A 24,385-nucleotide genomic window follows, 5' to 3' on the forward strand; every position below is an offset into this window, starting at 1 on the left:
CTACAAACCTGTCTTTGTTGAGCAGCACCACTCCGACTTTCCTAATGAAAAGCGAAGGCCAACCTGAATTCCCGCTACCAACCTGTCTTTGTTGAGCAGCACCTTGAACTCCCACTACAAAACGGTGTTTGTAACTCTAAGGTCACCGGAGTCACATTGCCCTCTTTCCCACCGAGTCACCTCTGTGCCCCTTCTCTCCGGCAGGTCACCTCCAGCTAGTGTCCTCCTGGTCATACTCTCTCATTGAACAGATGGCTGACCATTCCAAGGCCGAGCAATTTCGCTACGGCCACGTGGTCGTCAAGGACAACCAACGAGCATGGGGCAACATCATTTTCATTGGCAAAGGTAACCGGGGGGCTATCTTGTAGGCCTACAGTACATGTGGGGAATGTGGGGTAATGTAGTTTGCAGGCAGAGATGTTTGATATTAAATGCTTTCGCATTACAGGGCCAATGTGACGTGTTGAGAGTGTGGATCTTACCTCCTGCAGTGCCTACCAACGCCCTCCTAAAACAGTATGCAGACTCAGGTACTGGCACCGTGTTTATAATACAATCCTACTGTAATGTGAAGACACACAAAATATGCATACAATATACACAGTTCACATTTCAGTATTAAGTTCTAGGCAACCTCAGTTTTCCCTGTATCCTATAACAACCAGAGTAACTTATTTTATTTTATTTAAAAAAATGTGTCTGTTGTTATATTGAGTTTGAGTAAGATTATAACATTTGTGCAATGACATGTTGAAGAACAATAAAAACAAAACATTATCTCTCTCTCTTTCTCTCTCCGTCTCTCTGTCTATGCCTGTCTCTCTCTCTCTCCTCTCCCTCCCTCCCTCCCTCCCTCTCCCTCTCTCTCAGTAAGCAGAGGTACATGTTTGCCAACACATGGATTCAAAGGCGAGCTGACAAACCAACCAGGAAGGTAATGTAACTGGCCACAGTGTATTTACCTGGACGTACCACACATCAGTGACGTCGCTGCATCTCAGCTGTGTCCAGTTAGTTCGCTGCCCGGTGATAAGTTGTGTCTGTCTGTTCTACTCTTCCTCAGTGTCATAAAACACAAAGTCCTCCTCAATAATCCTCCACGTCCTCCCAGAGGACTTCCTGCAGACCTGCCCACCAGTGCCTGTTTCCTGATCGACACCCTTCATCAGAGCAGCACATTTGTACGTAGCCTTGAGGTCCAGACGTTACCCATATCAACATTGGAAGAAACCTGTATGGTACTTGTGCCTTGTGTTCAGCATGGATGACCATGTAATAACATGATAATATGACATCCATGGCATGCTGTGTTCTGGGCATAGAGTTGTAATCACTTCCTTGAACTCTTCCTCTAGTGTTTTCTAACTCTATGGTTCTGTGTGTCTGCTGTGTGGTGTGGTTCAGGGTCTGAACCAGTACCTGATGCCGTCCAAGCAGAGAGACTGTCGCAGGTTCACTCTGGTCAGCCAGAGCGTGGAGATCCTGCGGGTGGAGAAGACTCGCTTTGACAAGCTGGTGGACAACACCACCATGAAGAAGCTGGAGGCCCTGCAGAAAACCTACCCAAGGTGAAGACTAATGGATACCAGTTCAGATGGGCTGCCCTTACTGGTGCACTTCATAGAAAAGACGGGGCACCAGAAACAACCCCTAGCCCCTACCCATTAGGTGTTTGTGTAGATCTAAGATGACTCAGGTCTAGATAGGTGTAAGGCAAGCAATCCACAGAGGGCAAGGTGGAACTTTCACTGTATTGCTTATACCTATCTAATCCTCTCAGATCTAGCTAGGGAGAATGTACGCATTACTGTAAGTCGCTTTGGAAAAGAACGTCTGCTGAATGGCATATATTATTAATAGCGCTTTTGTGTTATCTTCCTGTGTAGCGACGATGAGCTGTGCACTGTGTTCCTGGAACACAGCCGCTGGAAGGACTACAAACACAGTGTGGTACAGGACCTGTTCCCCCACCGGGTTGCCCCAATCAGAAGCCCCAAAACCCAGAAGCAGCAGGGCCACTGTGGCCCCAGCCAGGCCCTCCAGCAGACCAGACACGTGGTCAACAGGCTGAAACAGACAAAGCAGAGGGTAGAGCCAAAAATAATTAAATAAAGGACTAAATGTGTAGATGAATGAATACATAGACATGGTTTTATCAATATGCTTCAAGTTTGAGCGTTTGCTGCATTCTTCATTATTTTCATGCATTTCATTAACATCAGGCAGAAATCAAATTATCTGCACACCATAATACCATTTCTCAAGTAAAAGGTTTTGAAGTATAATTTCTCATGAGCGGGTCATGAGAAAACATACTTTAAACCCTTCTGCCTCTGCTCTCTGTGAGTAGAAAGCTGGAGGAACTCGGTTGTCACTAGTTAACACAGCCACGAAGTCGAAATTGGCTATATTGTAAAAAAAAAAATTAAGAAAACAAAAATGTGTTTTATTATCTTAATGTAAGATTAGGTTTAGACATAAGGTTAGCAGTGTGCTTAAGATTAGGTGTAAAAACAGATCTTAAGAAGAGAAATTGTAGAAATAGACAGAGGGTTTAGACATACTTACGGGTATGTTCCTCTGCCCAGTTGTTGATGATGCATGCTAGATCTTACAAAGCCTGGATAGGTATTTTAAGTATCAGCTTGCCACATCATGGTCACATTCCCCTGCTCAGATGTTGCATATATCAACCAATGGTTCCGTGCGACGTCGTCGACAGTGTCATCCCCTGACAGATTCCTATAACATATGATGTACGACTGAGGATCTCCTATAATTTTACCCTAGTAGGCGGTAACTGCATAACAACATGGTGATCAGCTGAAAGTAACCAATCACAGCCAAATGTAAGCTCGGTTCCCTCGCAACCAACCCACCCCTAACGACCCACGAGCTCCACATCGGCAACGTAAAGGGGTTGATGACTGTCGCAAACTCTGCAGCCTAAGAAAAATACTGAAATAATTCCTCCATAGACATACATGTATAGCTGAATGTCTTCTGCCTCTGAAATATATATTGTGGCCGCAAATAAATGTAATTATATTCAAAGCTCCCCTTACTCAGCCTATCCTAGCAAGGCAATTGACGACAGCTAAATACAAAACTATTTTGACTTCCGGATTTACATGTCAAAATAAAAGCACCGTTTATTTTTATTTTTTAATGAAAATCAGTTATTGTTTAGCTTTCCCCATTTATATAAAAAGAAAAAAATCCAAACTCAATTCACGATCTGAGTTATGTGCACACCTGCTCATTGTGGAGCTGGTTTAGCCTAATCAATATGTTTTTATTGTTATTGGCTTTGCCAGTCTTCTGTAAGTATCCCCATATGTTGGTAGGCTGTATTTTGTCTAAACTCTAAAACAGTAGACTAACTTAGGCCAAATCCAGTTTGGATTCAGTTCATTCTTTTTTTATATATTTTTTTAATATAATTAATTGTTAATCGTTAAGTTTTTTGGGGCAATTTTGGCAACATTATTATTTATCACTATACACTTCTACCTATGTTTGTTTTAAAAAACGATTTTTTAAAGATTCCCTTGGGCTTAATAAATGAGAACGTTTACTTTGAAAATGGAAAAAGTTGACATCAGGAAGTAGTTGGCCGCGTTTCGCACATTGTAGACAGCTTCACGAGTGGCAGTGCCACAGCACTAACCGCCAGTGTTGTTTGTAGCTATCCCAGTGTACAGGAATGGGCTGGCTGTAACATTTTGTCGTTTTCGTTAGTAATGCGTGCGTTTGCATTGTTTATGTGGTGACATTTCTAAATGTCTAAGTTCTAGGGCAAGGTCAAGCAAATTCACAAACTCGTTTCGTCGTTTGTTTCAAATTGAGAAGTAACGTTAGACAGGGGAAAAAAAAGGCTTCGCCGTTTTGACACATCACAGGTAAGAACGATAATGCTAGTTAATTAATATTAGCCACCTTGTTTCACAATGACAGCTTGTTAGCTAAGTAACTTTGCTAACTCGAGCGTTTTTCTGCGTATTGCAACCCCAAGTTAGCTTGCTAACGTTAGTTAGCTTTGTTGTGTTTTATTTCGTCAGCTGTATCCTTCTCTTGTAAAGGAAGGGCAGAGATCTAATTGAACAGAACGTGCCTGGGCTGATGGCTGATTCATAGGGTTTGTTTACAGCAAGCTAAATTAGCTATCATAACCAGTCAGCTAACGTTATCAAAGGTATAGCCTACTGGTGGTGTTTATAAACAAGTGCTGTTAACTATTTATAAACTGGCGCCACAGAACTTGTGTATTTGACATACTAACTTTGTTTGTGGCTTGGCTTTCCACAGAGTCAGTGGCATATGAGTCGAGAAGTGGACGTAGTGCGACTTTGACCGTGGAAGTCTCACCACAGCAGGAAACGCGAAACCTTGGGAATCCATAATTCACGATGGAATAGTGCTTTAGGAAGTTACAATATCAAGAAACACCGCCACTGGGATTACTTTGAATATTTTGTTTTTCCTTTCTAAGTAGGAAGGTATTTGAACTATTTTCGGAGTTGTCTTTCATTGTGACATTTCACTTAACACCTCAAATCGATATGTATACGAGCAATGCCCGAATGAGGAGATCTAGCTAGGGGCTCAATATGAGGAATCCGGAGAATTGACCTCTGTTCAGAAGCCCACCACCCGCCGTGGAGAATGGCATCAAATGAAAGATTGTACGAGGTCTGGATGCTGTATTGCAACAAGGTAAACAAACCTTTCTCTTGATCTGTTTGACACATAAAACATGCATTAGAATCTGTGTCATGCCAGTAAGACCAGACTGTAAGGTAACCAAGCTATTACAATAGCTGTGGTATATTGAGATGACGTAATGGGTGATGAGCAATCAATCAAATGTATTTATAAAGCCCTTTTTACATCTGCTGATGTCACTAAGTGCTGTACAGAAACCCAGCCTAAAACCCCAAACAGCAAGCAATGCAGATGTAGAAGCACGGTGGCTAGGAAAAACTCCCTGGAAAGGCCAGAACCTAGGAAGAAACCTAGAGAGGAACCAGGCTCTGAGGGGTGGCCAGTCCTCTGGCTGTGCCGGGTGGCGATTATAACAGAACATGGCCAAGATGATGAATTGTAATCGGGCTTAATTTTTAAGCCATCCTGTTCTTCCTCCACTATTCTCAGTAACAGCTGCTGGACTGTCCTGCGATGTGTGAAGTCTGTCTCCTGGTATTTAAATTTTAGTTGAGTGACGTCTTGTGGTATGTAGAAGGGTATAATACAATTCCATAGATTCTGTTTTGTATTGCAACCTAGCTAGACCTATTTCCCCCTTGATTGACTGTAGTAGCTACAGTTGTTTCATTGCACTGGGTGACCAATCACAGCTTGGTGCCTGAGCCTCTCCTGATGTGAGTCTCAACTGCAGTCAACACATTCCCTCTTTAATCCCACTCAAAAGGACAACCCTCTCATAAGCATTAGCCTTTTGAGCTATCCTGTTCTCCCACACGACACAGGGCAGGAAGTGCTATGGCACAAGTTTTTAGAATTATCCTGCCTGAGTGCCAGTCTTTGTGTTGTCATGCCAACTCAATTTAACTCATTGTCATGCCCAACATGAGTTGACAAGAGCACAAACAGATCTGGGACCAGGCTAGTTTAGTATCAAACCAGATTTTATTTGTCACCTGCTTTGTAAACAATATGTGTACATTGAGTGTACAAAACATTGAGAACACACTTGATCTTGCACTCACTTCTCAGTCCTGTGTTAAATGGCAGGCATTGTGGGGAGTACACACATCGTCTTTGTTCTATTAAGAGAGTGTATTTACATTGGGTCAGACAGTAGGCTAGAAGTTCAATCTCATACAGCAGCAGGCCTGTATTTTACTTTGCATGTGGCCACAAACATGTGAGGCTTAAATAATTTGTAAGGACCTTTACCTCCCCCAGAGAGGCCGCAATGTCAACACTGGCTCAGGGGTCTCCTCTTCAGTGTGTGTGTCAGGGTTCCCAGGATACATCAGGAGCAAGGGGAACTTGTAGTCCGTCACGTGAGCTAAATCGGCTCTGGAATGTTTGTTGTGTGAGGCTGCCCATTGTCTCCACTTGCCCTAAAGAAGCCATACACTTCAGTGTCGCAGGTTAATGATGTCACACCTCATTGAGGGATAGGCTCATTACACCCTATTATACTAAGATAACTGACCTTTAACACAGCATGGCAAATGAACAATAATGGGAGCTTAGTTAAGCTAAAATGACCAAGTCCTTGACCTTGGGGTTAGGATCCCGCCATGAAATTGTAAGGCTGCGTACTCAATCCTAAAGCTGCCTCACACTACAGAAACAGGTGATAGTCCCCTGCCCTATGGGCCGCTCAGGCAAGGCTACCTAGCTAAAATATCCAGTACCACTGGTCTCTAACTTCCATTAGATCAGTGTGACTGAACTGTTACTCACCTCTCTAATGATTAACCCAAGCAGGGCTGTCAACACTACAGGGCCAGAGGTTGACAGAGACATCACAGTAAGTCACCCTGGTCCCTGGGGTGGAGTCACACCTAGCAACTACTGTTGGCGGTTGAGCAGCCTAATTAAAGGGAGTAGTGGCGCTGCGGTCAGGAACTAGTTTATCCTGTAGCTGTAGGTCATAGTAAAAGGCTTTGACACTAATTCATTCACCTCCAATTCAATTCGGTGAATGTGTGATGCTTGAATACTGGCCTGTCTGATATGCAATAAGCCTAACCCCCTGGGCCGTGTTCATTAGGGTACGTAACTGAAAAATGTTTTAAAATGGAAAGCAAAAATGAAGGTTTCTTATTGGATGAATCCATGATGTCCCTGCCTCCCTGTTCCAGTTAGTTTCTGTTTGTTGCATAATGAACACAACCCGCAGTGAGTTCATTTCCTCCAAAGTTAACTAGCCTAGCCCCCTCCATACATGTGTTGGCTGTTGTAAATCTATGGGTCGGCTAACTGGGAAAGCACCAGTCTTAACTCCAGTTCATGTTGGAGATAAAAGGTAGCAGACGACCACAGAGACGGTCACATTACGATCCTCTTACCCAGCAGTCTGTGTAGTGTCACTGTCATCAGCCTGGAGTATCGTCCCAGAGTTATTTAGCAGCATTGTTAACACCACAATGGCAGCGAGGCACCAAACACGACCATGCAAAACTCATCCCTCTGGTTCTCGATGATGGGAAAGACATGGCTCTTGTTTCTCGACAACATGAAGCATACCCCTGTAGTGTTGAAACTACAGGAAGCATGATGTGTATGTGGTTAGCTCGTTTCCTTAGGCCTGTCTGCCCTCCTGTGCTTATAGCCACTAAGATGATGAGACCATAGACACAGGCCTACATGAAATATTCTGTCATTTAACTAGGTCTGTAGGCCTGTGTAACTATACACCATTGGATCATGGTAGCATCAATCACTGTTTGAATCCATAAGTAGCAACAACACAAGCCTAGTACTTTCTGGTGACTACCTACGGCAGTGGTTTCTGGTGACTACCTACGGCAGTGGTTTCTGGTGACTACCTACGGCAGTGGTTTCTGGTGACTACCTACGGCAGTGGTTTCTGGTGACTTCCTACGGCAGTGGTTTCTGGTGACTTCCTAAGGCAGTGGTTTCTGGTGACTACCTACGGCAGTGGTTTCTGGTGACTACCTACGGCAGTGGTTTCTGGTGACTACCTACGGCAGTGGTTTCTGGGCACTACCTACGGCAGTGGTTTCTGGTGACTACCTACGGCAGTTTCTGGTGACTTCTACGGCAGTGGTTTCTGGTGACTACCTACGGCAGTGGTTTCTGGTGACTACCTACGGCAGTGGTTTCTGGTGACTACCTACGGCAGTGGTTTCTGGGCACTACCTACGGCAGTGGTCTTCTGGGCACTACCTACGGCAGTGGTCTTCTGGGCACTACCTACGGCAGTGGTCTTCTGGGCACTACCTACGGCAGTGGTCTTCTGGGCACTACCTACGGCAGTGGTCTTCTGGGCACTACCTACGGCAGTGGTCTTCTGGGCACTACCTACGGCAGTGGTCTTCTGGGCACTACCTACGGCAGTGGTCTTCTGGGCACTACCTACGGCAGTGGTCTTGGGCACTACCTACGGCAGTGGTCTTCTGGGCACTACCTACGGCAGTGGTCTTCTGGGCACTACCTACGGCAGTGGTCTTCTGGGCACTACCTACGGCAGTGGTTTCTGGGCACTACCTACGTAGTCTGTTCAATCGGCTCTCTCGGCTCGGCTCTCTCGGCTCGGCTCTCTCGGCTCGGCTCGCTCGGCTCTCCCGGCTCGGCTCGCTCGGCTCTCTCGGCTCGGCTCTCTCGGCGCGCTCGGCTCGCTCGGCTCTCGGCTCGGCTCTCTCGGCTCGGCTCTCTCGGCTCGGCTCTCTCGGCTCGGCTCTCTCGGCTCGGCTCTCTCGGCTCGGCTCTCTCGGCTCGGCTCTCTCGGCTCGGCTCTCTCGGCTCGGCTCGCTCGGCTCGGCTCTCTGCTCGGCTCGCTCGGCTCGGCTCTCTCGGCTCGACTCGCTCGGCTCGGCTCTCTCGGCTCGACTCGCTCGGCTCTCTCGGCTCGGCCCGCTCGGCTCTCTCGGCTCGGCTCGCTCGGCTCGCTCGGCTCGGCTCGCTCGGCTCCTCGGCTCGGCTCGGCTCGCTCGGCTCGGCTCGGCTAGGCTCGCTCGGCTCGCGGCTCGGCTCTCTCGGCTCGCTCGGCTCTCTCGGCTCGGCTCGCTCGGCTCTCTCTGGCTCGGCTCTCTCGGCTCGGCTCTCTCGGCTCGGCTCTCTCGGCCGGCTCTCTCGGCTCGGCTCTCTCGGCTCGGCTCGCTCGGCTCGCTCGGCGCTCGGCTCGGCTCGCTCGGCTCTCTCGGCTCTCTCGGCTCGGCTCTCTCGGCTCGGCTCGCTCGGCTCTCTCGGCTCGGCTCTCTCGGCTCGGCTCTCTCGGCTCGGCTCTCTCGGCTCTCTCGGCTCTCTCGGCTCTCTCGGCTCGCTCGGCTCTCTCGGCTCGCTCGGCTCTCTCGGCTCGCATCGGCTCTCTCGGCTCGCTCGGCTCTCTCGGCTCGCTCGGCTCTCTCGGCTCGGCTCTCTCGGCTCGATCGGCTCTCTACGGCTCGGCTCGCTCGGCTCTCCCGGTCGGCTCGCTCGCTCCCCGGCTCGGCTCTCTCCCGGCTCGGCTCTCTCGGCTCGGCTCTCTCGGCTCGGCTCTCTCGGCTCGCTCGGCGCTCCTCTCGGCTCGCTCGGCTCGGCTTCTCGGCGCTCCTCTCGGCTCGCTCGGCTCTCGGCTCGGCTCTCTCGGCTCTCTCGGCTCGCTCGGCTCGCTCCGCTCGGCTCTCTCGGCTCGCTCCGCTCGGCTCTCTCGGCTCGCTCCGCTCGGCTCTCTCGGCTCGCTCCGCTCGGCTCGCTCCGCTCGGCTCTCTCGGCTCGGCTCTCGGCTCGGCTCTCTCGGCTCGCTCGGCTCGGCTCTCTCGGCTCGCTCGGCTCGGCTCGCTCGGCTCGCTCCGCTCGGCTCGCTCGGCTCGCTCGGCTCTCTCGGCTCGACTCGCTCGGCTCTCTGGCTCGACTCGCTCGGCGCTCGGCTCTCTCGGCTCGGCTCTCTCGGCTCTCTCGGCTCGGCTCTCTCGGCTCGCTTGGCTCTCTCGGCTCGCTTGGCTCTCTCGGCTCGGCTCTCTCGGCTCTCTCGCTCTCTCGGCTCGGCTCTCTCGGCTCGGCTCTCTCGGCTCGGCTCTCTCGGCTCGGCTCGCTCAGCTCTTCTCGGCTTGCTCGGCTCGGCTCGCTCGGGACTCTCTCGGCTCGGCTACTCTCGGCTCGCTCCGCTCGGCTCTCTCGCTCGGCCCCTCGGCTCCCTCCTCTCGCTCGGCTCCCTCTCGATCGGCTCCATCCTCTCCCTCCTCTCGGCTCCCTCCTCTCCCTCCTCTCGGCTCCCTCCTCTCTCACTGTGTGCTATAAATATCACCAGCAACAACAGTAATGTCATAGTGTTTATATATCGACCAACCTCGCGGTTTTAGCCCCTCCATGTGTGCACTAATAAATACTACTGGTGCTGTGACATCAGTCAATCCCAGGATGGTGAGTACTGGAGATTGATGGGGAGGAGAAGGTGACCGTAGATGGACCATGAAGGCATACAAAGACATTGGTAAAATAGAAACTGTTAGGAACAGGACATCTACAGTCGACATTGTGGTAAAACAGGGAAACTGTTAGGAACAGGACATCTACAGTAGACATTGTGGTTTTGAGTCGCCCCTCACCATTTCCTCTAGCAGTCATACTTGGTCACCATGCCAACCATGCCCTTTTGGTAGGTGAGGAGGGCAGTGCCGGGTCCTTCGTAATGCTCTCTCACCTCTCGATGGGATCTCCTTGAGGAAAGATTGATGTTGATAACCTTGTAGGCTCAGGCTAGTGAGGTCCTACATGGTCATGTGTTATTAAGATTCAGTGAGGGGGGTTGTCATTGATTTCATGAGGAATGGTCACATGCTTGGTGCAACGTAAGTTATAGTCTAACCCCCTGCCAAAACCAGCTGACTATAAAAACCCACAATTCACCCTGTTGGGAAGGTCCCATGGGGTCATGTGTTATTAAGAGTCTGGGAAGGGGGTGGGTCATGATATCAGGATGGATGGTCACATGTTGGGCACAGGAAACACAGATTACCCACCCCCTCAAACCAGCTGACCATAAGAAACACACAAATAGGAAATGCGTCATTAGTCTGTCAGAAGGTTGAAAGATATTACTAATAGGTTGCTACCTATTAGTAATAGGTAGCAAAGATCAGCTGTTGAGCTTCATCTGATCTGAATCCATCAGCCAGTGTTGCTTGGTGTTGGTCAGCAGTGGTGCCTCAAATAAACAGAGCCACAGCAAGCAGGCCCAGGGTGTGTCCCTCTCTGCTCTCTCTGCCCTCCCTGTCTCAGCCCTGAGCCCTCAAGTGGACATCTGTACTCCCGGCTGCCCAGTGAAAGATGGCATTCTCTCTAACCACTCACACACTCCCCTGGGGCTGGTGCCCAACCTGCTCTGGCTCACACAGTCAAGGGGAGGGAACACACACATTGAGCTAGCGGAATGAACAAGATCATATGTTTTTACTGTACACCATGTTGATTCCAGTATATACAGACAGAGACTTGTACTGAACTCTGTATCCAAGTCCCTCCTCTCAAACGCTCCGTCAAGTCACTTGCAAGTTCTGATGACCTCACTTTTGGAATTCTTTCCTGTTCTGGACCATTCCCAGTGGACAAGCAGCAGGCTGAGGCTTTACTAGACTTGTCCTGCTTAGTGTCATACCACCTTACTGAACATTTATAGGGCCCTGAATCACTGTTGGCTAGAATGTAAGAAACATGGTCATTTACATGGAACTGAACTCTGGGCTTCATCAGAAAACCACTTCATGAAATGTGTCAGTTGAAAATCACAAAGCACAGACAGGATGGTTGAATGTCTGCCGGCTGAGAGTAGTACCACCCCTGAACAGGAGGGCCCGTCCGTAGTTTGCAACCGATGTTCACTATAACACACTATAAAACACCGCAGCGGACAGCTAACGAATGAACACCATGTATTGTGCAGATCGACATTCAGTCTGGTGAGTTTTCTCTTTAAACCGGTGTTACTCTCTGACGGACGAAGCAGGCACGGGCCAGGGGTCTATTTATTCATTACTGCTCACCGTAGCAACGGAAACCAGCGTTTCTTTATGGACAAGTTCTGGTAATCCCTCTTGGTTTCGGTCCGTTTGCTTCCTTTTGATTTGTAGTGAATAGCCTACCCCCAGGAGTGTAGAAACACTGCTTTGTCAAACAAATGCTGCTAAGCACTTTACTGCCCCACCAAACAATATAGCCTAGTGCCTTATGAACAACACTTAGTCTGACACAGCAGTATTCATTCCTACCACTCCTACTGGTTCAACAGTAATACTCTGGGCCTTTTCTCATATCAGTCCCCCTTGACCTGAATCAGTGTCAGTCAGGCAAGCCTTGGAACTCCCCTGCCCTACCTCTCTCTACCTCCCTCTATACCTCCCCACCCTGGGCAGAGAGAGAGCTTAGGCTAGCCGGGTGTGGAGATGACTGGCATTCTCAGAGTGGGAGGGTGATGTTCTGTCTGTCTGTCTGTCTGTGAACAGTGCTGCTGTCCTCTGGCTCTCTGCATTGTTCCCAGGAATGTAGGAAATGTCTGAACGGCAGCTGCTCGTGACTCCCCTCGGGAGTAGAGAATGTGGCGATGCCTGTTTTTCAGGCAGACAGGTGCACTCCTCATTACTCGCTCACTCACTCACTCACCTACCTACCTGAGTTTACTGTAATCTGCCCCTCATGACATACTACAGTTAGTGGAATCATTATCTCTCTATTCTCACATGACAACCACTAACATCTGTTTCTTTCCTTCTCTCTCCTCTTCTTCCTCCCCCTCTTCTCCACCTCTTCCCCCCCTCTTCATCCTCCCCACCTCTCCACCCCCCCTCCTCCTCCTACATCCTCTTCACCTCACCCTCTCTTCTCATCCTTCTCCTTGATTCCGTCCTTCCATCCCACTCTGACAGAGGGACCCAGACTACCTGAAGCTGTGGCTGGAGATCTTCATTGGCTCCTATGAGAGATGTCTAGACGTGGACTTTGAGAAGCCACCCTCCAGGTAAGCATAGCCCCACAGCTGGGACCAAGTCACTATTATTTAAGTCACAAGCAAGTTACAAGGTCCAAGTCTCAAGTCAAGTCCCAAGTAGAACGGGTCGAATATCGAGTCAATCCAAGTCGTGCGTTCTAAGAGCATGTCATGTCAAGTAAAAAACAGAAAACATCTATACAGGCAATGACTTGTTCAATTACAAATACTTATCTATTTATTGAGGCCATCAGACAGCCCTTTTCATTATTTTATCTATAGCACATTTTGATTATGCAATAATACATTTTAACAATAATTTCCAAATGCAGGCTTCATAGGTTGTTTAATTCCAAGCGATTTTGACATACCAAAGAGCAGTAGGTCTATGCTAGTAGTTGTTGCTTGATGCCCCATTGCTGGTGAGCTTGCAAAGTAAACGGTTCATATTCTTGATGTTTGTGCTGCAGCCGATCCTATAGCTGTACAGCAAATCAACAATCTGTTCTCTAGCTCATTGGTTTTCAAATGTTTTGTCCCGTGACCCCTAAAAAGTAGCTTGCGGCCTCCGCGCACACATCCAAGCGCACCATCGCTGTGCAAATGTAGCCTGTCATTAGGGTCATAAACGGGGGCGCATTTTCAAAACACAAGATACAGAAATAGACTGTTTTGCACCTTCATTTTGAGCTGAAAGTCACTCATGTTAGTAGTCAATATCAACAAGGGATATCATGTCACATTTACACTTGTCTGGAGTCCAGAGCAAGCAGGATCACGCGGCCTGCCTGGGTGCAGCAGGATCACGCGGCCTGCCTGGGTGCAGCAGGATCACGCGGCCTGCCTGGGTGCAGCAGGATCACGCGGCCTGCCTGGGTGCAGCAGGATCACGCGGCCTGCATGGGCGCAGCAGTTGTTTTTGCAAGTGGGAGACTGTCTCGGGCTGCGTGGAGAGTAATTCACGGAGACTCTGTGCCACAAAACGTTACAAAACCCGGTTATCAGTCTCAAGTCAGTCGAGTCCTAAGCTTCAAGTCAAGTCTCAAGTTATTTGATTTTCCGTCAAGTTGAGTCTCAAGTCATCAAATTTGTGACTCGAGTCCACACCTCTGCATATGTCTGCGTTAAGTGTGCATAGTACACCCCCAATCTCAGCCAAATCTAGCTGGGGCTACATGTACAGTATGTTTGATGCAAGTGAGCAGCATGACAGAAACTTAACCAGCTCTGGAATCTGTGTTGGTGTTCCTTAACCAGCTCTGGAATCTGTGTTGGTTTCCTTAACCAGCTCTGGAATCTGTGTTGGTGTTCCTTAACCAGCTCTGGAATCTGTGTTGGTGTTCCTTAACCAGCTCTGGAATCTGTGTTGGTGTTCCTTAACCAGCTCTGGAATCTGTGTTGGTGTTCCATAACCAGCTCTGGAATCTGTGTTGGTTTTCCTTAACCAGCTCTGGAATCTGTGTTGGTTTTCCTTAACCAGCTCTGGAATCTGTTGGTGTTCCTTAACCAGCTCTGGAATCTGTGTGGTGTTCCTTAACCAGCTCTGGAATCTGTGTGGTGTTCCTTAACCAGCTCTGGAATCTGTTGGTGTTCCTTAACCAGCTCTGGAATCTGTGTTGGTGTTCCTTAACCAGCTCTGGAATCTGTGTTGGTGTTCCTTAACCAGCTCTGGAATCTGTGTTGGTGTTCCACAACCAGCTCTGGAATCTGTGTTGGTGTTCCACAACCAGCTCTGGAATCTGTGTTGGTGTTCCACAACCAGCTCTGGAATCTGTGTTGGTGTTCCACAACCAGCTCTGGAATCTGTGTTGGTGTTCCTTAACCAGCTCTGGAATCTGTGTTGGTGTTCCACAACCAGCTCTGGAATCTGTGTTGGTGTTCCACAACCAGCTCTGGAATCTGTGTTGGTGTTCCACAACCAGCTCTGGAATCTGTGTTGGTGTTCCACAACCAGCTCTGGAATCTGTGTTGGTGTGAGGGTTCGTGTATGTATGTATGTATGTATGCACGGCCGCATCCATTGTTTGAGAGCGTTCAGGGAGAAGCACATGCAGTATAGAGAGAGACAGAGGGAAAGAGCGAGTGAGAGGTGATGTGCTCCTCTGCTCTTCCAGCTGTGGTCTGGTCACATGACCAGTGAAATGCCCAGTCAGTCCTGTCAGATGATGGTTACGTAAGCCTGTGTGGTCTGTGTGTGTGGGACTGGAGAGAGTGAAGTGTGGAGCAAGGGGAAACAGATTACTTTCCATTAGATCTGCCAGTACGGTCGTTTGTCGGTTCGTTGCCGTGCCTTTCTCTCTCCCTCCCCCTTCTCCCTTTCCCACTCCACTCCACTTCCCCTCTCCCTTTCCCACTCCACCTCCCCCTTTGCCGCAGCTGTCCTGCTTTTTCCCAGCGATACGCTCTTACCCCGATTTGGGAATGCTCATCGGGCTCTGCTGGTCTGGTTGGAGGAAGAACCCATTCCTCTCTGATGACCTCTGTCTGCAGAGGGGGACAGAGACAGCTAGGTTCACTGGTAGCAGTACAGGGATGGTTTCATGACATTAGTCTATCAGCAAATACTAGTCTAAAGGTTATCATGGTGTGTTGCTTAGGTATATGTGTGTGAATGTAGTGTAAATGTGTGTAACGTACCTGAAGGCCTTAGAAGTTTGGGTGGGTTATTTGTGTATGTGTGTGCGCTTAGTGCATCGGTACCGCTTGCCGTGCGGTAGCAGAGAGAACAGTCTATGACTAGGGTGGATGGAGTCTTTGACAACTTTTAGGGCCTTCCTCTGACACCGCCTGGTATAAATGTCCTGGATGGCAGGGCGTGTGTGTGCGCCTGCTTGCATACTATTTGTGCGGATGCGTGTGGCACGCAGCATGTTTTGGTGTTTCCCTTATTTCACCACCTTTCTCTCTCTCTCCCCCCTCCCCAGGTTGGAGGAGGTGCCTCCAGTGATGACCCTGCTGCCAGACAACATCCTGCAGGTGTTGCGGCACCAGCTACTCCAGTGTGTCCAGAAGGCCTCGGACGGCCTGGAGCAGGAGCAGCAGAACCTGGCCCTCCTGCTGGTCAAGTTCCTCATCGTCATCTGCAGGTTGGTCTGTGGGTGTCTGTAGGACCAGAAGCAGTAGTCTGGCCCCTCCACCTACCCAGGCCTGGTTGTATGGGTCCAGTAGTCTGGCCCCTCCACCTACCCAGGCCTGGTTGTATGGGTCCAGTAGTCTGGCACCTCCACCTACCCAGGCCTGGTTGTATGGGTCCAGTAGTCTGGCCCCTCCACCTACCAGGCCTGGTTGTATGGGTCCAGTAGTCTGGCCCCTCCACCTACCAGGCCTGGTTGTATGGGTCCAGTAGTGTGGCCCCTCCACCTACCTAGGCCTGGTTGTACGGGTCCAGTAGTGTGGCCCCTCCACCTACCTAGGCCTGGTTGTACGGGTCCAGTAGTCTGGCCCCTCCACCTACCTAGGCCTGGTTGTATGGGTCCAGTAGTCTGGCCCCTCCACCTACCTAGGCCTGGTTGTATGGGTCCAGTAGTGTGGCCCCTCCACCTACCTAGGCCTGGTTGTATGGGTCCAGTAGTGTGGCCCCTCCACCTACCTAGGCCTGGTTGTATGGGTCCAGTAGTCTGGCCCCTCCGCCTACCTAGGCCTGGTTGTACGGGTCCAGTAGTCTGGCCCCTCCACCTACCTAGGCCTGGTTGTATTGGTCCAGTAGTCTGGCCCCTCCACCTACCTAGGCCTGGTTGTATGGGTCCAGTAGTGTGGCCCCCCCACCTACCTAGGCCTGGTTGTACGGGTCCAGTAGTGGCCCCTCCACCTACCTAGGCCTGGTTGTACGGGTCCAGTAGTGTGGCCCCTCCACCTACCTAGGCCTGGTTGTACGGGTCCAGTAGTCTGGCCCCTCCACCTACCTAGGCCTGGTTGTATGGGTCCAGTAGTGTGGCCCCTCCACCTACCTAGGCCTGGTTGTACGGGTCCAGTAGTCTGGCCCCTCCACCTACCTAGGCCTGGTTGTATGGGTCCAGTAGTGTGGCCCCTCCACCTACCTAGGCCTGGTTGTACGGGTCCAGTAGTCTGGCCCCTCCACCTACCTAGGCCTGGTTGTATGGGTCCAGTAGTCTGGCCCCTCCACCTACCCAGGCCTGGTTGTATGGGTCCAGTAGTCTGGCCCCTCCACCTACCTAGGCCTGGTTGTACGGGTCCAGTAGTCTGGCCCCTCCACCTACCTAGGCCTGGTTGTATGGGTCCAGTAGTCTGGCCCCTCCACCTACCTAGGCCTGGTTGTACGGGTCCAGTAGTGTGGCCCCTCCACCTACCTAGGCCTGGTTGTACGGGTCCAGTAGTGTGGCCCTCCACCTACCTAGGCCTGGTTGTACGGGTCCAGTAGTCTGGCCCCTCCACCTACCTAGGCCTGGTTGTATGGGTCCAGTAGTGTGGCCCCTCCACCTACCTAGGCCTGGTTGTACGGGTCCAGTAGTCTGGCCCCTCCACCTACCTAGGCCTGGTTGTACGGGTCCAGTCAGTCCATATTATGGAGGTTGAGTATGGGATTGGACCATGGAATTTGAATAATTTCTAATTCTGTGTGTTGGACCTCTTCTAGGTAATGTCTATTGATAGGAACCACTCTAGCCAAGGTTGACAGGTCTCAGTTCCCCTGGTTTTAAACGGTCTTCCAGCAGTAGGAGTATGTAGGCGGTTCAGTAGGGCACGCAACAAAGGTTTTTTCAACGGAAAGTGAAAACAAGTGAAAATGTCTCCTGGCTGCTTCAGTCTGTAGTCTTCTATATGGTGCCGTCATGAACATGACCCTGAGGGATATGCAACAAAGCAGGATCAATGAGTTAGCCAGCTATCTTACCTTCATATTCTGAAATAACTTGTCATTCTTTTAGAAAGAACCTTGAAATGGGCTTGGTCTAATTGCCTCAACAACCAAAAACACACATTTTAGTTTAGTTTTCTTAATGAACCAGAAAATCAATAGTTATTTCTAATTGTCAAATGTAGCTGGCTACTCATTGGTCCAGCTTTTGTAGTGATGGATGATGAGTAACTATAAGAAAATATACAACAGGCATGACTCTCTGTTGGAACCTGTCCCTACTATAACAGACATGACTCTCTCTGTTGGAACCTGTCCCTACTATAACAGGCATGACTCTCTCTGTTGGAACCTGTCCCTACTATAACAGGCATGACTGTCTCTGTTGGAACCTGTCCCTACTATAACAGACATGACTCTCTCTCTGTTGGAACCTGTCCCTACTATAACAGGCATGACTCGCTCTGTTGGAACCTGTCCCTACTATAACAGGCATGACTGTCTCTGTTGGAACCTGTCCCTACTATAACAGACATGACTCTCTCTCTGTTGGAACCTGTCCCTACTATAACAGGCATGACTCTCTCTGTTGGAACCTGTCCCTACTATAACAGGCATGACTCTCTCTGTTGGAACCTGTCCCTACTACAACAGGCATGACTCTCTCTGGAACCTGTCCCTACTATAACTTCTTATGGCTTGAATCCCGTTAGCGGGATCGATATGACGACAGCCAGTGAAAGTGCACGGCGGCAAATTCAAAACAACAAAAATCTCATAATTAAAAATTCTCAAACATACAAGTATTATACACCATTTTAAAGATAAGATTCTCCTTAATCCAACCACAGTGTCCGATTTCAAAAAGGCTTTACGGCGAAAGCAAAACATTAGATTATGTTAGGACAGCACCTAAACATGAAAAACCACACAGCCATTTTCCAAGCAAGGAGAGGCGTCACAAAAACCAGAAATAGCTAGAATTCATCACTAACCTTTGATGATCTTCATCAGATGACACTCCCAGGACTCAATGTTAAAATACATGTTTGTTCGATAAAGTTCATATTTATATCCATAAACCCCATTTTACATTGGCGCGTGATGTTCAGAAAATGTATTCCCACCAAAACCGCCGGTGAATGAGCACATCAATTTACAAAAATACTCATAAACGTTGATAAAATTTACAACAGTTATTGAAAGAATATAGATACACTTCTCCTAATGCAACCGCTGTGTCAGATTTTAAAATAGCTTTACGGCGAAAGCACATTTTTCAATATTCTGAGTACAGAGCTCAGACATCAAAGCAAGCTATACAGTTACCCGCCAAGTTCTGGAGTCAACTAAACTCAGAATTAGTATTATAAATCTTCCCTTACCTTTGCTGATCTTGGTCGGAATGCACTCCCAGGACTTCCACTTCCACAATAAATTTTATTTTTGTTCGAAATACTCCATATTTATGTCCAAATACCTCCGTTTTGTTCGCGCGTTCAGATCACTATGCAAAGGCATAATGCGTGAGCGTAAAACCAGAGACAAAAGTCAAATAGTTCCATTACCGTTCGTAGAAACATGTCAACGATGTTACAATCAATCCTTAGGGTCTTTTTAACATAAAACTTCGATAATATTCCAACCGGATATAGCGTATTCATTACAGAAGAAAAAGAGTGGCGCGCAAGCGTGCCCGCGCAGTAAACAACTCACTGCTCCCAGGCAGTCCACTGATTCACTGAGCTCCTATTCTCTGCCCAGTAACAGACGGATGAAACAAGTTTCTAAAGGCTGTTGACAGCCAATGGAAGCCTTAGGAACCTGTCCCTACTATAACAGACATGACTCTCTCTCTCTCTCTCTCTCTCTCTCTCTCTCTCTCTTTCTCTCTCTCTCTGTTGGAACCTGTCCCTACTATAACAGACATGACTCTCTCTCTCATGACTGTCTCTCTCTGTGTCTGTGTGTTGGAACCTGTCACTACTATAACAGGCTATGACTTTCTCTCTGCAGGAACCTGTCCAATGTGGAGGAGATTGGCACCTGCTCCTACATCAACCATGTCATCACTATGACAACGCTCTACATCCAGCAGGTATGATTTCTCTCCCCCCTTATCCACCCTCCTCTCCCCCCTTATCCCCCTCTCCCCCCTTATCCACCCTCCTCTCCCCCCTTATCCACCTCCTCTCCCCCTATCATCGCCTTCCTGACTCTGTTGCCTTTTGAAAACAAGTTTCAAAACCGACCTGCACAAAAATAAAGTATTTTTACCCTGTCGCAATGATTGGTTATAGAGATGGTGTGCATTCGTGCTAGTCTGTTTCAAAACAGATTTGAACAAAATTATTTTTAGGAAGTCACAATGATTAAGTAGGTACGTTCCTGTGAGATTACACATTCCTGTCTGTCTTCTAGCCTCACCATGCTCTCCCTACAGCTGAAGAGTAAGACCAAGGAGAAGGAGATGGTGGACCAGACTCAGGCCGAGGAGTTTGTCCGCCACTCTCTGGCCTTCTGCGAGAGCCTGTACGACCCCTACCGGAACTGGAGACATCGCACCTGCGGGTACACTAAGTTGCTAACTCTAGCAGAGTTTATTTATTATCCTTTATTAACCAGGGAAGTCACAATGAGTGACATTTATTTGTCAAGAAAGCCCTGGAGCAGATAGTGAACAATGTTTCCTTCCCCAAACATCTCCTGATGTGACCACAACCATTCCACTTAGTCCATCTATTTCATCTTTTCCAGTACTGATTGACCTTAACTTATCATAGATCCTGTGATTTTAACTTATCACAGATCCTGTGATTGACCTTCTTAACTTATCTTAAATCGTGAGCTTGATCTTATCATAGATGGTGAGATGGACCTTGTTAACTGTTGATAGATCATGTGATTGGTTGAGCCAGGTGTGTTAGTACAGGACTAGACCTAATAATAGATGGAACTGTAATAGATCCACAGTAAAGGGAGAATGGCTCATAATAATGGCTGGAATGGAGTGAATGGAACACGTGTTCATACCATTCCATGAACTCCATTCCAGACATTAATGAGCCTTTCTCCCATCAGCGGCCTCCACTGATACACAATAAGTGGAAGGGCTCTGGGTACTGGAGGAGCAGGGTCAAGCATGCATTAAGCACCGGGGCTCTGTCAGCACCGGGGCTCTGTCAGCACCGGGGCTCTGTCAGCACCGGGGCTCTAGTGGGTACTGAAGCACTAGATACAACGCTCTTAGGATCTATCATCATTAAATCAAATGTATTTGTCACATACACATGGTTAGCAGGTGTTAATGCAAGTGTAGCGAAATGCTTGTGCTTCTAGTTCCGACCATGCAGTAATATCTAACAAGTAATATAGCCTAACAATTTCGCGACAACTACCTTATACACACAAGTGTAAAGGAATGAATACGAATATGTACATAAACATTATAAATGTTAAAATATATAAATGAGTGTACTTATTCAACCATGGTCAATTCTTGTTACACTTTTGAAAACACTACAATCGTAATGTGCTGGCTTGGATGTTGTTGTTTTTCACAGTACAGCTCGGCTTGGTTTAGCTAATTATTATAAAAGTGTTCTTTCCAAAGTGCCAAAACATTTCACAAATCAATCCAAGTAGTTGGTTCTAATCCTGTGCTAAACCCTCCCAGCAGGGTTCCTGCTCACAGACACACTACAGAGTGTGGACAGGGGGTCTTTTTCTGACACCATGTGTTTTGCGTTTGCCTGTTGTCTCCAGGGACCAGCGGAGTACGGTGGAGAAGAGCAGACAGAAATACAAAGCAGCTCCTCTCACTGTGGAGTTTGTCCCCTTCTTCTACCGTGAGTTTGATTTCTTTTTCAAAACGTTTTCTCCTTAATGAACACAACCCAGTTATCCTCTCTAGTGGGGTCATTCAGTGGGGGAAATTCAGTGTGGTCATTGACAGTAGTGAATGAGGAAGCCATGTTCTACTCAATGAAAAGCAGCAACTCTCTAGAAAAACAGATCACACTTCCCTGCTTTCCTCTCCCAGTTTAGGAACAGCCTCCCCTCAGAGCTCCACTCTCTTTCCTCTCCCAGTTTAGGAACAGCCTCCCCTCAGAGCTCCACTCTCTTTCCTCTCCCAGTTTAGGAACAGCCTCCCCTCAGAGCTCCACTCTCTTTCCTCTCCCAGCTTAGGAACAGCCTCCCCTCAGAGCTCCACTCTCTTTCCTCTCCCAGCTTAGGAACAGCCTCCCCTCAGAGCTCCACTCTCTTTCCTCTCCCAGCTTAGGAACAGCCTCCCCTCAGAGCTCCACTCTCTTTTCTCCCAGCTTAGGAACAGCCTCCCCTCAGAGCTCCACTCTGTCTTTCCTCTCCCAGCTTAGGAACAGCCTCCCCTCAGAGCTCCACTCTCTTTCCTCTCCCAGCTTAGGAACAGCCTCCCCTCAGAGCTCCACTCTGTCTTTCCTCTCCCAGCTTAGGAACAGCCTCCCCTCAGAGCTCCACTCTGTCTTTCCTCTCCCAGCTTAGGAACAGCCTCCCCTCAGAGCTCCACTCTCTTTCCTCTCCCAGCTTAGGAACAGCCTCCCCTCAGAGCTCCACTCTCTTTCCTCTCCCAGCTTAGGAACAGCCTCCCCTCAGAGCTCCACTCTCTTTCCTCTCCCAGCTTAGGAACAGCCTCCCCTCAGAGCTCCACTCTTTTCCTCTCCCAGCTTAGGAACAGCCTCCCCTCAGAGCTCCACTCTGTCTTTCCTCTCCCAGCTTAGGAACAGCCTCCCCTCAGAGCTCCACTCTCTTTCCTCTCCCAGCTTAGGAACAGCCTCCCCTCAGAGCTCCACTCTGTCTTTCCTTCCTCACTCTATTCTTCCTCATACCTCTGACTCTTTCCGTCCTCTCTCTCTATCCCAGATGAATCCAGTCTTTGTGTCCTCTCCTCAGTCTGTTTGCCAGGCTGTCTAGATCAGCCTGATAGTGAACGGTGGCTGTTTGGGCCTCTGGCGACAGCGGCCATCTTGGAATAAACAGCCTCTCTTTGTGTCTGTGGTTCTGTCAACACCACAGAGAGAACTCTTCAGCTCCAGCCAGTCGCCTCAAGCCCACTCCAGCAACCTGCCACAGTGTGCGCACACGCGTGTGTGTTAGCGCATGCCCGTGTGTGTCAAGTGTGGGAGGCTCTGAGAGGATATGACTGGTACAGTAGAGGGAGTGAGGAATAGTGTGTGAAAGAAATGGGGACGAGGTGTGTGGAGGACGAGGTGTGTGGAGAACCATCTGTCTTGTCTGGGATCATTGGTTCTGGCCTAGCCTTATCCCTCTGAGATTGATTTGCTTCTGTCTGGGGTTGGCCTGCAGAGGGAATGGTGCTGACCTGGGAGGCCATGCTGCTGTAGCTCCTCACTGGGATGTGTTGACAGATAAGTTAATGTATGACTGAACAGACTGGCCCCAAGGGAACATTATAGAGACTGTGTGTCTGTGGGCATGTGTGCGTGTGTGTGCATGTCATGGTGTGTGTGATGCGTGTGTGACTGCATGTGAGTGAATGAATGTACTGTTTGTATGAGCGAGACAGGCAGCCATTCAAGAGGCCGTTCTCTCAGCACCAGACCAGACTGCTACAGGCAGCCATTCAAGAGGCCGTTCTCTCAGCACCAGACCAGACTGCTACAGGCAGCCATTCAAGAGGCCGTTCTCTCAGCACCAGACCAGACTGCTACAGGCAGCCATTCAAGAGGCCGTTCTCTCAGCACCAGACCAGACTGCTACAGGCAGCCATTCCAGAGGCCGTTCTCTCAGCACCAGACCAGACTGCTACAGGCAGCCATTCAAGAGGCCGTTCTCTCAGCACCAGACCAGACTGACCTCATGTTATGGGTGTTATATTTGCATAGTTAACAAAACACCCACAGTGTTCCATGTCCACTGACTGTGTTTCAGAGTGCTTCCAGGAGAGTGAACACCTTAAGGACAGTCTGAAATGCTGTCTGTTACACTGTTTGGAGCCATCGTGGCAGGGGGACAGGTGAGAATCAACATGTACTCTTTTCACCCTACACTATCCCAGCATATAAAGTCATGTGACCCCACACTGTCCCAGCATATAAAGTCATGTGACCCTACACTGTCCCAGCATATAAAGTCATGTGACCCTACACTGTCCCAGCATATAAAGTCATGTGACCCTACACTGTCCCAGCATATAAAGTCATGTGACCCTACACTGTCCCAGCATAAAGTCATGTGACCCTACACTGTCCCAGCATATAAAGTCATGTGACCCTACACTGTCCCCGCATATACAGTCATGTGACCCTACACTGTCCCCGCATATACAGTCATGTTTGCCACATGAGAACAACAGAAGGCTTTATTTTTATTTCACCTTTATTTAGCCAGTTCTCGTTTACAACTGCTACCTGGCCAAGATAAAGCAAAGCAGTGCGACAAAAACAACAACACAGAGTTACACATAAACAAACGTACAATCAATAACGCAATAGAAAAATCTATATACAGTGTGTGCAAATGTAGGGAGGTAAGGCAATAAATAGGCCCTAGAGGCTAAATAATGACAATTTAGCATTAACACTGGAGTGATAGATGTGCAGATAATGATGTGCAAGTAGAGATACTGGGGTGCAAGAGGGTAAGTAATAATATGGGAATGAGCTAGTTGGGTGTGCTATTTACAGATGGGCTGTGTACAGGTACAGTGGAGGTAAGCTGCTCTGACAGCTGATGCTTAAAGTTAGAAAGGGAGATATGTCTCCAGCTTCAGGGATTTTTGCAATTCATTCCAGTCATTGGCAGCAGAGAACTGGAAGGAAAGGCGGCCAAAGGAAGTGTTGGCTTTGAGGATGACCGCTGAAATATACCTGCTGGAGCGCGTGCTACGAGTGGGTGTGATATGGTGACCAGTGAGCTAAGGTGGGGCTTTACCTAGCAGAGGCTTA

General features: G+C 48.8%; 2 protein-coding genes across 2 annotated transcripts; both read left to right on the forward strand.

Annotated features, from left to right (window-relative positions):
• Nucleotides 1-251: 251 nt before the first annotated feature.
• LOC115195182 (uncharacterized) lies at nt 252-2,146 on the forward strand. Its single transcript, XM_029754979.1, has 6 exons — nt 252-348; nt 495-533; nt 874-937; nt 1,067-1,184; nt 1,408-1,571; nt 1,890-2,146. Exons 1-6 carry the CDS (start codon nt 252-254, stop codon nt 2,113-2,115), a joined length of 708 nt encoding a protein of 235 aa, XP_029610839.1. The 3' UTR covers nt 2,116-2,146.
• A 1,469-nt stretch (nt 2,147-3,615) lies between these two features.
• On the forward strand, nt 3,616-23,454 carry LOC115195183 (neurobeachin-like protein 1; the record flags this gene model as incomplete). The annotated part of the gene is made up of 8 exons (XM_029754980.1): nt 3,616-3,905; nt 4,312-4,719; nt 12,564-12,655; nt 15,550-15,711; nt 19,458-19,539; nt 19,885-20,012; nt 21,207-21,289; nt 23,370-23,454. Coding segments are annotated over exons 2-8 (683 nt in total), but the record flags the coding sequence as incomplete, so codon positions are not given.
• Nucleotides 23,455-24,385: the final 931 nt, after the last annotated feature.

This window comes from Salmo trutta, chromosome 6 (assembly GCF_901001165.1).
Source record: "Salmo trutta chromosome 6, fSalTru1.1, whole genome shotgun sequence".
NCBI lineage: Eukaryota > Metazoa > Chordata > Actinopteri > Salmoniformes > Salmonidae > Salmo > Salmo trutta.

Bases quoted from the DNA above. Each gene is read 5' to 3' on its own strand.
- LOC115195182 (XM_029754979.1), top strand. From the start codon at position 252: ATGGCTGACCATTCCAAGGCCGAGCAATTTCGCTACGGCCACGTGGTC. The intron at 534-873 runs GTACTGGCACCG...CCTCTCTCTCAG, and splicing joins AAAACAGTATGCAGACTCAG to TAAGCAGAGGTACATGTTTG. The intron at 1,185-1,407 runs GTACGTAGCCTT...GGTGTGGTTCAG, and splicing joins TTCATCAGAGCAGCACATTT to GGTCTGAACCAGTACCTGAT.